Source organism: Panthera pardus, unplaced genomic scaffold (assembly GCF_024362965.1).
Source record: "Panthera pardus isolate Hobbes unplaced genomic scaffold, ASM2436296v1 HiC_scaffold_10, whole genome shotgun sequence".
In the NCBI taxonomy this organism is placed as follows: domain Eukaryota; kingdom Metazoa; phylum Chordata; class Mammalia; order Carnivora; family Felidae; genus Panthera; species Panthera pardus.
This window is the reverse complement of record NW_026526655.1, coordinates 32,654,229-32,671,400: the sequence shown is the minus strand read 5'-3', so window position 1 is coordinate 32,671,400 and position 17,172 is coordinate 32,654,229. Positions and strand designations below refer to the sequence as shown.

At 34.3% G+C, this 17,172-nt stretch overlaps 1 protein-coding gene across 3 annotated transcripts in view; it reads left to right on the top strand.

Annotated features, from left to right (window-relative positions):
• Positions 1-17,172, top strand: part of NBEAL1 (neurobeachin like 1) — a 176,095-nt gene that overhangs the window by 97,277 nt on the left and 61,646 nt on the right. For all 3 annotated transcript variants that reach the window (XM_053906042.1, XM_053906037.1, XM_019446321.2), the window contains 6 exons: positions 472-625; positions 919-1,047; positions 5,419-5,724; positions 5,816-5,965; positions 9,439-9,596; positions 12,230-12,354. In XM_053906042.1, coding sequence (XP_053762017.1) covers positions 472-625; positions 919-1,047; positions 5,419-5,724; positions 5,816-5,965; positions 9,439-9,596; positions 12,230-12,354 — 1,022 coding nt within the window. The remainder of the gene's footprint in view (positions 1-471; positions 626-918; positions 1,048-5,418; positions 5,725-5,815; positions 5,966-9,438; positions 9,597-12,229; positions 12,355-17,172) is intronic.

Below are 17,172 nucleotides of genomic sequence, written 5' to 3'. Positions count from 1 at the left end.
GCACTCAGTGCATTGTGTTCTACAGTCTGTCCAAATTTGAGGATTTCCATGCTAAAGGAAGCAAATAGTGTTTTCATAGATATTACTTCTCTAAAGCATTTAGAGTTCTCTGCAGGGCTAGACCCTCTGCAAGACATAATAAGCCGTTTCTTGCCTTCCCAATTTAGAGCTTTAAAGAAACTTTTAGTTATCTTATAGAAACTGGAATTTGAAATATTTTAATAGCTTTTTTATAGTCAAGTAGAACAGATAACTTTTACTTTGCCTTTGTATTATACTTATTGAGGGTAGATACTTCAGAGATTAAAAAGTTGCTTCATTGTTACTAGATACTATCTACAATGTCCTTGGATCCCTGCCTGTGATAGTGTATCTTTAGGAATACAGTCATTAACAAATAATTGACTTTTTTCATGTTTTACTATTTTTCTAAGCTGAAAATGGTTTTAAGAGGATTTGTTTTGCACTTAGTTTGCTACAGAAGATGTTAGAATGGGCAGTCATGGAAAACAGAGAATCAAACACGAATCCAGTAACTGCTGAAAATGCCTTGCGGCTCATCCTGATCATACAGGACTTTCTGCAGTCAGAGGGGCTTGTTAATTCAAACATGTGGACTGAAAAGGTACAGCGATAAATAACACTTTGAAATTACTTTCTGTAGTCAAGCACTTTATTCAAGGAAAAAAAACTTTTGTACCCCCTTTTTGGAGCATTAAAATTTAATTGGATTTAACAAACATGGATAAACAGTTAACCAATTTCATTAGCTATTACTAAGATAATTCTCTTGGCTGTTTCCATTTGTACATTAAACTAGTTTTGAAAACACTTATAATGTGTATTACTGTTGGGGAGAACTCATCAGTTGATTTTAAGATGGAATGTTTTTATTTCTCAATTTTTCTCTTGTGATAGCTTTTAGAGGATCTGATGCTGCTCTTCGATGGTCTGTCAGTTTGGTATTCTGAAAGTTCAGTATTGGCACAACTTTCTCAAGTTCAAATCCAGTTACTTCTAGGATTCATTGGAATGGGTAATGTGCAGGTTTGTCAATTCATTTGCATTATTTTTTGTACTTTGTATGCAGCATAGGAATTATTTGTGTAATAACTAAATGATAATATTTAATATATTAGTATTTAATAATTTAATGTTAAATGGTAATAATTTTCAGCATTTTAATTTTTTTATTAGTTCCAACAGCATATATGTTTCAGTTTTGTTAATCAGAAAGAAGCTTCAGAGGCAGCTCATTGATGGTTTCTTCCTGATTCAATATAATTTCAACGTTGCCTTTTAAAGGATTTATACATAGCTTATATTAGGAGGTATTATATCATCTGTAGTGTAGCTAGGAAGTACACAACCTGCTTAGACTATTTATACTTGTCACTCATACATATGAACTTTAGGGCTTATATTTTGAGGAAAATTGAGTTTTTTTTTTCTTTCAAATCTTTTTCTGTTACTTTACTAATCCACAGTTTTACACTATATCTCATTTTTTAATTAATCAAATGCTTACTGTGAATACCTACCAAGTTTGAGCATTGTGCTAGGTTTTCAAAACACAGATAAATAAAGTATGGACTCAAGGAATATTTATTATTTCTATCTTTAATTAAAAATTTTAAAGGTTGGGGAATGTGCCTGGGTGGCTCAGTTGGTTAGGCATCCATCTCTTGGTTTTGGCTCAGGTCATGATCCTCTGTTAAGCTCTGCCCTCATGATTTTCTCTCCCCTTCTCTTTCTGCCCCTCCCCCATTCATTCTCTCTCTCTCTCTCTCTCTCTCTCTCTCTCTCTCTCTCTCCCCGTCTCTCTGTCTCTCTCTCTCAAAATAAATAAACTTAAGAAAAAACTCTTTTAAAAAATGTTACAGGTTGGAAAATTTGCACATGAATTTTAGTCTGTCAACTTTCGGTTTATATTGGAGAACTTGGGTTGAGTTAATCATGACATGTATCTCATAACTACTTACCTGGCCCTTTTAATTTCCTTTTGATTTTGGAATTTCAAGTACTTGGGGCAAAGGGGTAGGGTTGGGGATGGTTTCTAATATATATAAACTTACTGTAATGTTGATAACATGGAGAAGTTAAAATTCCATAAGGTTGCCATATTTTTAAAAGGCCATATTTTCAGTAGATATTTTTTCCTAATTGTAAAAGTAAAACATGATCATTATGGAAAATACACAAAAACATAAAGAGAAGAAAATAAATCCATCATCCCATAGCCCAAGAAGAAATAACTGTCAATATTTTTCTATGCATATATCTTTTTCAGATGATTGAAAACATCATATATTTTGATAATTTTATTTTCTTTTTTTCTTACAATTATATTCCTTTTGGAATGGGAAAAGGAATGGGAATTCCTTTTGGAATTCCTTTCCCCATATTACTAACTTTTTAAACATTGGGTTTTTTGGAGGGCTCCTGAGTGGTGGCTCAGTCAGTTGAGTGTTTGACTCTTGATTTCAGCTCAGGTAATGATCCCAGGGTCATGAGATCAAGCCCTGCATCAGGCTCTGCACTGAGTGTGGAGCCTGCTTGAGATTCATTCTCTCTCTCTCTCTCTCTCTCTCTCTCTCTCGTTCCTCCCTCCTCTCCCTCTCTCCTCCTCTCTCCCCTCCCCCAGTTGTGCGCTATTTTTATAAATAAAAATAAAATTAAAATCGCAAAAGAAATTTTTTAAAATAGTGGGTTTTTTTTCTTAATCATAAAAGTAACATATTCATTGTAGAAACATGGAAAACACAGAAAAGCTAAATAAATAAGATTTGCTTGCTGATACATGGATTGTGGAACCTTGAATTATGTATCCATTCAAATGTAATTTGAAAATATATGTATTTAAAAAAACAATCACACTCTTTGTCTAGTATTTCTAGTCTAAAAGTATATCCTAAAATAATAATGTAAAATATAAACAGCCTTGATGGATGTTCATGGTAGTATTCTCGGGTTTTTTCTACCAAGAGATAGAATGAAAATAGTTTTTGGGGCCTTTTCATTAATATTAGCCTGATGGCTGTTAAAGCAATTGCAGCCAGCATGCCAGGTGGATATGAGAACTCTTGGTTTTGGGGTTGTTTTTTTCCCCCCACTTATAATTACTCTCAGTGTTTCTCTTTAATGAAATTTCCATAAATACCTATTTGTTTAATTTGTTCACCATTAAATATTTCAATGCCTGTCCCATAGTAGGCCTCTATAAATACTTGTTAAATAAAGAGTACAGAACCTATGGATTGTTTACCAGTAGTTAGTAACCTAAAACATTTTTTACTGGCTAGTTGTTTAATTTTATTCTCTCAGGAATAAAAACACATTTCTCTGAGGTTATTGTACATGTTAAAGGCTGGGAAAGCAACTTCTTCCCTTATAGGGGTTATAATAAAGGTTCTTTGCCATTCTGACTACAAACTTGTTTTGTGTGGCTCATACTTACTAGTTAATTGCCTGTGTGTATGTATTAGAAGATGTCACATAAATGTCAACATTTCCTAGCTTGTCTCTAAAGTAAGACTAGGTGGTTGCTGATTTATTTAGATGCAGCATATGATCTCCATTTTGCTGGTTTCCTCTTCCCCCAGTTGTCTTACCTGAGCCAGTGATGAGAACATGAAATTACCTTGTGGGGCATCACCCATAGTAATTATATTAGAAAGGAGGAAATAGGGCATCAGTATTTTTTGTAGTTTCTCAAGTGACCCTCATGCAGTGCTCTTTATAATGGGGGTAGGGGGGATCATATGTATCTGTATGTGACATGTGTACGTATCCAAAATTAAGGCAGTGGTCAAGTAAATTATCTTGTATTCATTGAAATATCTTTATACTTCTAAATAAACATATGAACATTATTTAATACCATGATATTAAGTTAAAAGCAAAGCACTAGATGTTTAACTCTTTGTATAAACGGTATTTTACTTAAAAAGTTTTTTTAATGTTTATTCATTTTTTGAGAGACAGAGACAGAGCATGAGGAGGGGAGGGGCAGAGAGAGAGGGAGACACAGAATCCAAAGCAGGCGCCAGGCTCTGAGCTGTCAGCACAGAGCCCGATGTGGGGCACGAACCCATGAACCGTGAGATCATGACCTGAGCCAAGTCAGACGCTTAACTGACTGAGCCACCCAGATACCCCAATATAAACAGTGTTTTAAAAAACACGTAGTAGGGGCGCCTGGGTGGCTCAGTCAGTTAAGCATCTACTATGGCTCAGGTCATGATCTCGCAGTTCATGGGTTCGTGCCCCGTGTCAGGCTCTGTGCTGACATCTCAGAGTCTGGTGCCTGCTTCAGATTCTCTGTCTCCCTCTCTCTCTGCCCCTCTCCTGCTTGCGCTCTGTCTCTCTCTGTCTCAAAAATAAACATTAAAAACAATTTTTTTTAAAAACACATAGCAAAAAAGCCCAGAATTATTAGTTCTGGTATTTCCTGGATGATGAAATTTTATGGCCTTTTTTCTTTTTTTTAATGTTTGTTTATTTTTGAGAGATAGTGCACGCTGGGAAGGGGCAGAGAGAGAGAGGGACAGAGGGTCTGAAGCGAACTCTGCACTGACAGCAGCGAGCCCGATGTGGGGCTTGAACTCATGAACCCAAAGATCATGACCCGAACCAAAGTCAGACACTCAGCTGACAGAGCCATCCAGGTGCCCCTATGGCCTTTTTTCTTATATTTGTTGGTCTCTATTAGAATTAAGCTGCTTTAGTCAGATTCAAAAACCAAAGTTAAAGATTTGGAAAGTCTGAGGAGAATGGAAAAGCTTCAGCAGTAGAACCTTAAGTTAAAAGTAGAAAAGTTAGGGTTGACTGGATGGCTCAGTTGAGTAAGCATCTGACTGCTGTTCAGGTCAAGATCTCAAGGTTGGTGGATTTGAGCCCTGCATCGGGCTCTGCGCTGACAGCTTGGAGCTTGAAGCCTGCTTCAGATTCTGTGTCTCCTCTCTGTCTCAAAAATAAACAGATAAACATTAAAAAAAAATTTAGTATAATTCCTCTGTCCTTGCACACTATTAGGAAGAGTGGAATAGACGTTTGGGTGATTAATTATCCACTATACCTTTTCTGTATATTCTGCTTTTATAATTGATTAAAAAAAACAAACAGGGACACCTGGGTGGCTCAGTCGGTTAGGTGTCCAACTTCAGCTCAGGTCATGATCTCACGGTTCGTGGGTTCGAGCCCCGCGTCGGGCTCTGTGCTGGCAGCTCAGAGCCTGGAGCCTGTTTCAGATTCTGTGTCTCCCTCTCTCTCTGCCCCTCCCCTGTTCATGCTCTGTCTGTCTCAAAAATAAACAAACATTAAAAAAAATTATTAAACAAACAAAACTTGAAGAGCCAAAGATCTTTTGCTAAATGTTTGCTTTATTCTGTTCTTTCTCACCTGTACTATTTTCCTCAGGTTTGTGCAATGGCATCAGCTAAGCTAAACACCCTTCTTCAGACCAAAGTGATTGAAAATCAGGATGAAGCATGTTACATTTTAGGGAAGCTGGAACATGTTCTAAGTCAGTCAATCAAGGAACAGACTGAAATCTACTCATTTCTGATTCCCCTTGTCCGTACCCTGGTTTCCAAAATTTATGAGCTTCTCTTCATGAACTTGCACCTGCCTTCTTTACCTTTTACCAATGGTAGTTCTTCATTTTTTGAAGATTTTCAAGAATATTGCAGTTCAAACGAATGGCAAGTTTACATTGAAAAATATGTAAGTTTTATCTATTTTGAGTGAATTTTCTATTGTCATTTTTATTAGAAGTATGTATTAAATTTTGTGTATATATGTATATTTTTGTAAGATTGTGCCTTACATGAAGCAATATGAAACCCTTACATTTTATGGTGGTCATGAGAACATGGCACTTTATTGGAAGGATTGTTATGAAGCCTTAATGGTGAATATGCATAAACGAGACCGGGAAGGAGGAGAAAGCAAGCTTAAGTTTCAGGTAAAAATTATTAAATGTTTTTAGTGTCTAGTTTTTTATATTGATTTCAAGCATTTGATATTAAAATGAGAGTAATAAGTCAACTTTGAAAACAAATGCAGTTTCCTATTTGAAAATTATTTCAGAATTGAAAGAAAAAGACTAATCAGTAACAAAAAAGTTAATATCAAAATGTTCTATGCATAGTGGATACGTAAAAAGTCCATTAGGCTGATAGTTCATATCTCTAAGGAGGCTGAGTATATATCAGTGCTTAAAGAAAATTGATGGTACTAAATACTTGCTTTAGAAAAGAAGGCCTCAAATTAATAATTTATGTATCTACCTTAAACTAGAAAGAAAACTAGTTTCTAAATAAGAAACAAACAAAAATAAGAGCAGAAATCAATGAAACTGAAAGCAGGAAAATAATAGAGAAAATTAATAAAACCAAAATCTACTTCTTTAAAATGTTGATAAAATTGGTCAACTTCTAGCCAGATTAACAAAACAAAAAAAAGAAAGTGAAAAAGTACCATTACCAGAAATGACAGGGGAATATCACCACTCATTCACAGACATCAACATGATAATAAGGTACTACCACAAACCAATCTGTGCACATAAATAAGATGACTTAAATGTCTCAATTTCTTGACAAATACAGATTTCCAAAATTCAATAGTAAGTTGATAACCTAGTCTTTTACCTATTAAAGAAACTAAACCTACAGTTTAAATATGTTCCAAAAGGGAAGACTCCAGGCCCAAGTGGTTTCACTGGTGAATTCTGTTGAACATTTAATGGAGAAATAACACCAATTCCTCACAGTCTCTTTAGAAAACAGAAAAATGGAATCACTTCCAACTCATTATGTGAGGACAGTGTTATCCCCTTATTGAAACCATACAAAAATAGTGTAAGAATACACCTGAAGCTCATATAACACTGTATATTAATTATACTGGAATTAAAAAATCACAAAAATGGTACAGGAAAACTACAGATCAATATCTCTTAGGAACATTGATGGAAACCAGATCCAGCAATATATAAAAAAGTAATACATCACACCAGGTAGTTTATCCTAAGAATGCAAGATTGCTTCAACATTTGATAGCCAATATGAGGGTAATGGACTAAATTCATATTTATTAAAAAGAAACTATATAATCATATCAGATGTAGAAAAAGCATTTGACAAAACTCATCTGTTTTATGATCAAAGCTCTCAGAACACTGGAAATAGAATCTCGACAAAAATCTTACAGCTAGCTTCATATTTGTTTTTAAAGTTTATTTATTTTGAGAGCATGCACATGTATGTGCATGTGAGGAGGGAGAGAGAAAATCCAAAGCAGGCTCCACACTCTCATTGCAGAGCCTGTTTTACGGCTCTGGCTTAGGAACCATGAGATCATGACCTGAGCTGAAATCAAGAGTCTGATGCTTAACCAACTACATGGCTCAGGCACCCTGCTAGCTTTATATTTAAATATTTAAAGGTGGAAAACTGAGTGCTTTCCTTGTAAGCAGAGAACCGGCTGAGAATGTCCACTCTCACCACCCTTCTAGTCACTGTTGTACTATATATGCTAGCAAATGCATTAAGAATAGGGAAAGAAATAAAAGTAATTTACATTGGACAGGTAGAAATAAGACTGCAGATAATATTATTATGTAGATGATCCTAATGAATTTACCAAAAATCTCCTACAATTAATGAGTTTAGCAATACTGCAGGACATACAATATACAAAATTTAGTCATATTTCTATATACCAACGATGAGCAATTGTAAACTGAAATTTTGAAAAAGCACTACTTACAATATCTCTAAAAAGAATAAGATATTTAGATATCAATCTAATAAAATATGTACAGGCAAAACACTGACGAAACAAAGATGATCAAGTAAAAATACATTTATTTCTTAATAGGTATAAAAAGAAACATTTGTAATCCACCACTATTAACATTTTGGTATATCTCTTTCCTGTTTTTTTTAATGTATATAAAAATGGCACACTTTTCATTTACTGTTCCTTTTCTTATTGTGAGCATCTTTCCATGCCATTATATGACTGTGTAGTTTTCCATTATATTAGGTATTAGAGCATAATTAAATTTATGTCCCAATTTTGGACCTAATTTATCAATGTTCATTTTAAGTAGCATTGATCATCCTTATAGTCATACTTTTATGCTTATTCAGGATGGCTTTACTAGGATAAGTGGAATTACTGGATGCGGCACTGCTTAAAATACTGTTCTATTGCTCTCATAGAAGTTCTTTTAGTTTCTATTCCAACCAGCACTTTCTTTGTAACTTCATCCTTAGCTTTTCTGGGTAAAACTAACTTTAGAATATTCTTATTGCTTGAACTTCACCAATTGTGAAATTGATGTTTAAATTATAATGGAGTTGTCATGACTTCTTCAATTTTCTTAGCATTGACCTGTTTTAAATATTTAATAATACCAAATCATTGATTTCACAAAGGTCTAGTAATTATAGTAACAATTATAGGAATAAGAGCTACAGTTTATTGAGAGCTTGCTACTTTTCTGGCACTGTATTAAGTACTTTAAATCTTAATCTTTTTTGATGACAAATATTGTCAGCCTCATCTTAGAGATGAAGATACTGGACCTCAGAGAATTAAGTGCCTAAGATTTGTACCAGGCCTAACTCTAAACTCTTAACTGCACTGTGCTGTATTGCCTCTCTAAAAGATGTCTTTTAAACCCACATCTAAATCCATGTCTTTAACTGTTCTTTTTAACATAATTCAGTATTGATTTTGTGAAACAAATACTGTTATTTTAGTTCTTGATAGATGAATATCTGTTTGAGTCAGTCTTACTACTTTTCTTTTTGAAAACTATAAAACTTAATTTCAGGACTGAGTTATATCTTGATAGAACCTATTATCAGAGTGAATTTTATCCTGAAAACTGGAATAAGTTTGTGAATTCATTTGCTGACTAGGATATTATTCAGAGAGCAGCAATTCAAATGATGAAGTTTTTCATTGTGAGAGATTTTCCCCTATGGATTTCTTTTGTCTTTGGCCTTGCCTTTTAGATCCCCAGTAGTAGCTATGGATGTGGTTACTCTTCCTTCTACTTTATTTTAAGAATGAGTTTCATTCCAGCGCCTTAAAAACCAAAAGACTCCAAAGGAAGATCATTTTACTTGACAGTATAAGGTTAATAAATCTGAGTTTTAAAATTCTGTATTGAGGTACATCATTTTTGAAGCTCTTCACATGTTTATTGTTGTTTAGATTTTTAAAGTTTTACAAAATACAGATTATAGAGTAGTATGCTTCATGAAAGAAAATTATTCTAATGAAATAAGAAAATACTGTTGGTTGTCCGCTTCTTTCTTTTCCATGATTGTATTGGAATAAATTTTTTAAATTATGGCATTAAAATTTAAATATACCTGTAAATACAAGATTCAAGGCTATTATTTATTGCTATCTCAGGAGTTTTTTGTGGAGCCATTTAATCGAAAAGCACGCCAAGAGAACTTGAGGTATAATAATATGCTTAAACAACTTAGCAGTCAACAGTTAGTCACTCTGAGACGCTGGAAGGCAATACAGCTCTATCTTACATCTGAAAGGGGACCTTGGGCTGAAAGGTAGGAGGATATCATTTATTAAATATTCTTTCTTCATTAGAACTTCTGTCTAGAACTTTTTGAGCCAGTGACCTCTCCAATTCAATTTTTAAAACATTCAACTTACAAAAAATTGCTTTTAATTAATTTGGTTGTCTTTTTGTGAATTACAGGTCTGGGATGTTCAGAGCTTCATATATGTGTTTTCACCATGGAGTTATTTCCCTTCTTTTTACACTGTGATATAGAGTTTAAGTCTTGAATCAGTTTATTTCTTTCTTCTTGATACTGCCTCTTTGAGCTGGAGTTAGTGATGTTATATGTTTGAATATTTTACAGTTTATTTACTTGATCCTAAGTCATACTTTGCTGAATCAGCAAAATAGAAGTGACTTAGGATCAAGTAAATAAACTGTTAAAATATTGTTGGCTGTCAGCTTCTTTCTTTTCCTACATGATTGTATTGGAACAAATTTTTTAAATTATGGCATTAAAATGTAAATATACCTGTAATATAATATACTATAAATTTAAATATTAAAATTTAAAAAAAAAAAAAAAAATATATATATATATATATATATATACACATACACACAGACACACACACACACCTTTCTTATTGTGGCAAAATACACATAATATAAACTTTACCATCTTAATCATTTAAAAATACACAATTTAGTGACATTAAGTACATTCATAATGTGCAATCATTACCACTGTCCAGCTTCAGAACATTTTCATTACTGCTGAAAGAAACCTGGGACCCATTAAGCAGTCACTCTCTATTGTTCCTTTACCCAGTCCCTGGCAACCACCAGCCTGTATTCTGTCTCTATGGATTTACCTATTCTTGATATTTTATATAGATAGAATCTTACAAATGTGGCCTTTTGTGTCCAACTTATTTCACTTGCGTAATGTTTTCACTTGCGTAATTGTATCATGTATCAGCACTTCTTCAATAGCCAAACCACATTTTGTCTATTCATTCATCAGATGGTAGACATTGGGATGTTTTCTTGTGGCTTTTGTAAACAGTACTGCTTTGAACATTTGTGAACACTGTTTGTTTCCAAACATCTGTTTTCAATTCTTTTAAGTGTATACCTATAAGGAAAATTACTAGGTCATGTGATAATCCAATGTCTTACTTACTAATTGCCAAACTGTTTTCCACAGCATCTGCATCATATAACATACCCATCAGCAATGTTTGCGGGTTCTAGTTTCTCCACAACCTTACCAGTATTTGTAAAATTTTTCCAATTTTTTTATTATGTGATGTGAAGGGCAAATGGATGTGAAGGGCTATGTTATGGTTTTGATTTGTATTTCTTTTTTTTAATTAAAAAAATTTTTTTAATGTTTATTTTTGAGAGAGAGAGAGAGACAGAGACAGAGACAGAGCATGAGTGGGAGAGGGACAGAAAGAGAGGGAGACACAGAATCCGAAGCAGGCTCCAGGCTCTGAGCTGTCAGCCCAGAGCACAACGCTGGCTCGAGCTCACAAACCGTGAGATCATGACCTTAGTAAGTCAAAGTCGGACACTTAACCAACTAAGCCACCCAGGCACCCCGTTGATATGTACTTCTTAATGACCAGTGACATTGAGTATCTTTTCATTTGTTGGCTATTTGTATATCTTTTTTGGAGAAATGTCTAAGTTCTTTGCCCATTTTTAAATTGGATTGTTTGATGTTTTTTGGTTGAGTTGTAAGAGTTCTTTTTCTCAGCAATAGACCCTTATCAGATCTATGATTTGTAAATATGTAGATTGTCTTTTTCACTTTCTTGGTACTAGCGTTTGTTACACAAAAAGTTTTTAACTTCAAAGTCCAGTTTGTCTTTTTTCTTTTGTTGATTGTGTTTTTGATATAATATCTAAGAAACCATACCCAAGTCCAAGGTCATGAAAATTTACTCCTATCTTTTCTTTTTTTTTTTTTTTTTTAATTTTTAACGTTTATTTATTTTTGAAAGACAGACAGAGTACAAGCCGGGGAGGGGCAGAGAGAGAGGGAGACACAGAATCCAAAGCAAGCTCCAGGCTTTGAGCTGTCAGCACAGAGCCTGATGCGGAACTCGAACCCACAAACTGTGAGATCATGACCTGAGCCGAAGTCAGATGCTTAACCGACTGAGCCACCCAGGCGCCCCTACTCCTATCTTTTCTTCAAAGAGTTTTAGCTCTTACATTTAGATTTGATCTATTTGCAATTATACTCTCTTTATTTGTACTAAAATTATTATTTTATTTTGAACAGTGCATTTGGAATAAACTCATTGTATACCTAGTTAAGAACTATCGTTGAACAGTTAAAAAGTAAAATCTATCAAGCTGTAAGGTGAAGATTTATGTTCAGTTCTTATTTCTGCTGCCTATAAACAACATAGCATTTCGGGCAAATAATTTAGCATGTCTTAGGTTCTTCATGTATAAACTGAAACTGCATATTCTCATTAGTTTTCTTTCAGGGTTGTTTGGGTCAAATGAGATAATGAATATGAATGTTTTTAATATGAATACTTTCTTTGTTTCAATCAATCAATCTTTGTAACTTTCTTACTTTCTTACTTTGTTTCAATCAATCAGTCTTTGTAACTTCAAACTAAGTAATTTTACTTGTTTACTTATGAATATTCATAGGAAACAAAATCCAGTTCACTGGAAACTAGCTAATGTAGAAAATTATTCCCGCATGAGACTTAAATTGGTGCCAAATTATAACTTCAAAACTCATGAAGACGCTAGTGCTTTGAGAGATAATCTAGGTGAGTTCCAATGGCTGTTTAATTATTTCTTGAAGATAATGAGGGTATTGGTGGGTTGTTTATTGTTTTTATTGTTTCAGAATTGCTTACTCATGAAGGAAGGGGGACATTTTATAATTATTTCTTTTTCAGAATGTTGAAGTTTTATATACAAAGCTTTGTTGTACACAATATAGTTGATTTTTAAATGGTTGTGTATGTTAAATGCTGTTCTTTGGCCTAAATCTAAGATGATTCCTATTTTAATTAATTGTAATTTTTCAAAGAAAAGCATAATTTGCAATCATAAAATTATACTGTAGTTTATGTGCAGTGCATTGTCTCTTGTATCCATTATGGTACATTGAAACAGTACCTTAGTCTTTTGCTTTAGTTCTTTTCCCTTAGTCTTTTGCTTACCAAGACTAGGGCTAATATTAGATATATTTAGAATTCTTAGCAACCGTTTAAGTTTTTGTTTTATAACCTATTCTTCTTGGACCCTTAGGATCTTAGGCCAGTATCTTTTTCTAGAAAAAAAAACCTTCCTTTCTGGCCACCTTTCTGACTTGGTATCTCCTTTTTTGAAGACAGGTCTGTGAAATACCCAATATAGTTGATTGTTGAGTCATTGGCAATCATGTGTATACTAAATTGTGATTGTTTTATCGTAGCCACCTGTTTTTAGTGGCTAAGTTTTAGATGGAATTCAAGTACCAGTTTTTAAATCTTTTTAAAGCTGCCTTAATATATTGGCCAATACATTTGATGCCGTAAATTAATCAAGAGTGCTATCTATGATACCTACCATTTATGGTCTTATATTCTAAAATAAATCAGACACAGTAACCAATTTTCCTTAAGGCAAAATAATGGTCCTACCCCCGAAAGAAACTCTGACTTTAAGAATATCTTATATAGGAATAGTCACTTACATATAGCTTATCCTCCCTGTACATATCTTGAAACCTATTATACTTTCTCTACTCATTGAAATTCGACTGTGCTTATTACTCAGCAAATATCTATTGGTGAATGACTTGAATCTAGTAATACTTAAAGAATGGTGTCCCCTGTTTTTTCTTTGTTTTTGCCAAGAAATCCCACTTCAGGAAATTCCCTGTTCCTCTTCCTTTCCTCACCCGTTTATACTTGTACATAGGTAGAATTTTATGTCCCTTCTGCTTGGTTTTAGTTAAGTATAGGAAAACTAGTGCTCTTTCTTTTTTTCTTTTTTCTTTTTTTAAATTATTTAGTTAAGTAATCTCTACACCCCATGTGGGGCTCAAAACTCACAACTCTGAAATCAAGAGTCACACGCTTTCCATGGGCGCCTGGGTGGCTCAGTCAGTTGGGCATCCAACTTCGGCTCGGGTCATGATCTCACAGTTTGTGGGTTCGAGCCCCGTGTCGGGCTCTGTGCTGACAGCTCAGAGCCTGCAGCCTGCCTCAGATTCTGTCTCCCTCTCTCTCTGCTCTTCTCCCAGTCATGCTGTCTCTCTCATTCTCTCAAAAATAAAATAAAACATTAAAAAAAAAAAAAAGTCACATGCTTTCTGGACTGAAGCCAGTCAGGTGCCCCTTCTTTCTTTTTTTCATCTCTCAGTTTTTCTCCTTACCCAATGTTCAAAAATAATCCAAGTATAATAGTGATAGGGAGATAGTACAGAAGAAAAAATTTTCATACATTTCAAAGTGAAACTGGAAATAGTATAAAACCAGTGGCATCAATCTCTAAAGCTCTTTAAAGTTCCCTGAAGTATCCTTCAGAATTAATTGTATAATGTTCTACCTACTCCTTTTTATGTCTTTAAGTATTTTCATTAGCTGCCAGAAATCATGGTATTCTAAAAAATATTTTGTTTTGTTTTCTTTCATTTACCCCAGTTCTGCATTGTAACATCGCACTGCAAATTTACAGGATAGTTTTGACACTGTGGGCTAACCTAGAAACTTATCCATTAACTGTAACATTTTTTTGATGGAAAATTATTTGTGAATTCCAAGCAAGTGATTTGTGAAGTATCTTTTGGAACACAACCACTTGTAAATTGTGGAATTTAAACAGTCAGAAATAAAGTGTATTCTTAAATATATTATTAAAAATACTTGGTTTTAGAGTTTTGTTATGTCTGCTTTTATTTTTTTTTTTATTTGGTTTTATAAAAAATTTTTGTCCATACTTTTTCATTAGCAATACTCTTTTCTTGGGGCACCTGGGTGGCTCAGTTGGTTGAGTGTCCGACTTCAGCTCAGGTCATGATCTTGTGGTTCATGAGTTCGAGCCCCACATCGGGCTCTGGGCTGACAGCTCAGAACCTGAGCCTGCTTTGGATTCTATGTCTTCCACTCTCTCTGCTCCTCCCCAGCTCATATTCTGTCTTTGTCTAAAAATAAATAAACATAAAAAAATTTTATATAAAAAAAGAAGTGGAACGTGCAATTCTATTTTTTTTTTTTTTAATTTACATCCAAGTTAGCATATGGTGCAACAATGATTTCAGAAGTAGATTTGAACACGGAATTCTTGATCTTGGGGTTGTAATATCGAACCCCACATTGGGTGTAGAGATTGCTTAAAATCTTTTTTAAAAAAGTACTCTTTTCTGAGTATTTGCAACACCTTGTTTTTATTTCTTACAGTTTCTCTTGTCTCTGAACCATTTGGTAGTTATCCTCCTCTATAACTATATTTTTCTAACAATGCTGCTTAACCTCCTAGTTCTCTTACTAGTATTTAGTCTTGTTCACCTTTTGAATGATTATATTCCCAGATCCATGCCTAGCCATCTTGCCTTTTGCCTATTCTTTCTATGAAGTGGTGATCTCATGACTTCACCACTGTTTGTATATGAAATGGTGCTTTCCCACATGTGTTTCTATTCTAACCTGCCTTTTGAAGATTTCCAGCTGCCTGTCTGTCTATTGGATACCTCCTCCACAGGGGGGCTTCCATGTAAAAATTCTGAAACTGAATTCATTATGTTTTCTCATTTGTCTACTCCTCGCCCTAGACTCTGCTTCTCTCACATTTTGTGTTGTAGTTTCATTTTCTTCATTTATTAGTTACTCAGATTAAAATAATATTAGCCATGAATCTGTCCTCATCCCTCTTAATCCCCTACATAATAATAGCTCTTTAGGTACAGTGTCCTCTTAATTCTCCCTTACATAGCTTTTGAATGGTTTTCCTTATTTTCATTCCCTTTCCTGTTGTCATGACTTAGTTTGGTGTGCTATCTTTTCCCAAAGTTACAGTAGTTTCCCAGCTGGCCTCTTTGCCGGAAGTGTTTCCCATTGTCAGTTTATTCTCCAGTCTTTCATCACATTTTGAACTTACACTCTTTTTTTTTTTAATGTTTATTTTATTTCTGAGACAGAGAGAGACAGAGCATGAGTGGGGGAGGGGCAGAGAGAGAGGGAGACAGAGAATCTGAAACAGGCTCCAGGCTCTGAGTTGTCAGCACAGAGCCCAACGCGGGGCTCGAACTCACAAACCGTGAGATCATGACCTGAGCCAAAGTCGGTCACCCAACTGACTGAACCACCCAGCCGCCCCTGAACTTACACTCTTAATGGAATAGTGTCATTCAGCTACGTAAAGTCTGTTTTCTTTTTGTATCACATTGTATAGATTCCTGATTTTCAGTTTCATTGCATTCTCATGTGCTTTAATTACATGCCGGACAATAAATACTGCCACCTGCAATAAATTAGAACATATGAAGAAACATATTCAGTAACTAGGAAAAGTGTGAGCCATTACTTCCTATCTATAGACAAAGGTGTGATCAAAGCAGATTTACACAGAAAAATGCAGCTGTACATTAGGTTGATTCATTTTTTATGTCTGAGCAATGATACCATATGAAAAATTAAGGGAGGATTTGTCGTCTTTATAATGTTTTGTTAGTTGGTATGAATTATTTTTGTTTCCCACAACTGAAATGTCTTTATTCATAGTTACATACATAACTTTTTCCCAGTCCTACCTATAAATTATGCAGTTATTTTTATTACTACTCTTATACCACTCAGATAATTGAGAAGTAAATGTACAATTATAATAGCTGCCATTTATTTTATACTTAATGTAATGTGATGTATCTCCATTTCACAGTTAAAAAAACCAAGATTCAGAGGAGTTGTCTATTTAATAAATGGCAGAACCCAATTTGAATTTAAGTTCACCACCTCACAGCCTTTGTTCTTCCCGTTATATTAGCCCTGTCTTCTTACAAAATGTATATTTTATAAAATCCATTCATTTATTGTGTATATATGTATCTAGAATTACTTTTTAAATTCCATGTGCTCCAGAAAAGAACACTTCAGCTCTTGTATTATGTATTCTCTTCCAATTAAAGATAATTTGTCATATTCTTACTTAACATTTCTTTAGTACAAATACACAAAAATAGTTTTATTAATACAGTGAGAATAATTCTTTCTTTGACTTACTGGCATATGTTAGAATTAAATGAATTAAAGAGATGAGTTGACCCATTTTGAAACATAAATAGTACCATCATTAAAAATAAAGGACAGAGGCACCTGGGTGGCTGGCTCAGTTGGTTGGGAGTCCACCTTCACCTCAGATCATGCTGTCACGGTCCGTGAGTTCGAGCCCCTCATGGGGCTCTGTGCTGACAGCTCAGAGCCTAGAGCCTGCTTCAGATTCTGTGTCTTCCTCTGTCTCTGCCCCTTTCCCTCTTACACCCTGTCTGTCTCACCCTCAAAAATAAACAAACATAAATAATAAAAAAATTATAGACATGTTTTAAAAACATTTATTCCTTTTTTTATACATGTAGTAGTTTTTAAAAATCACAAACAACC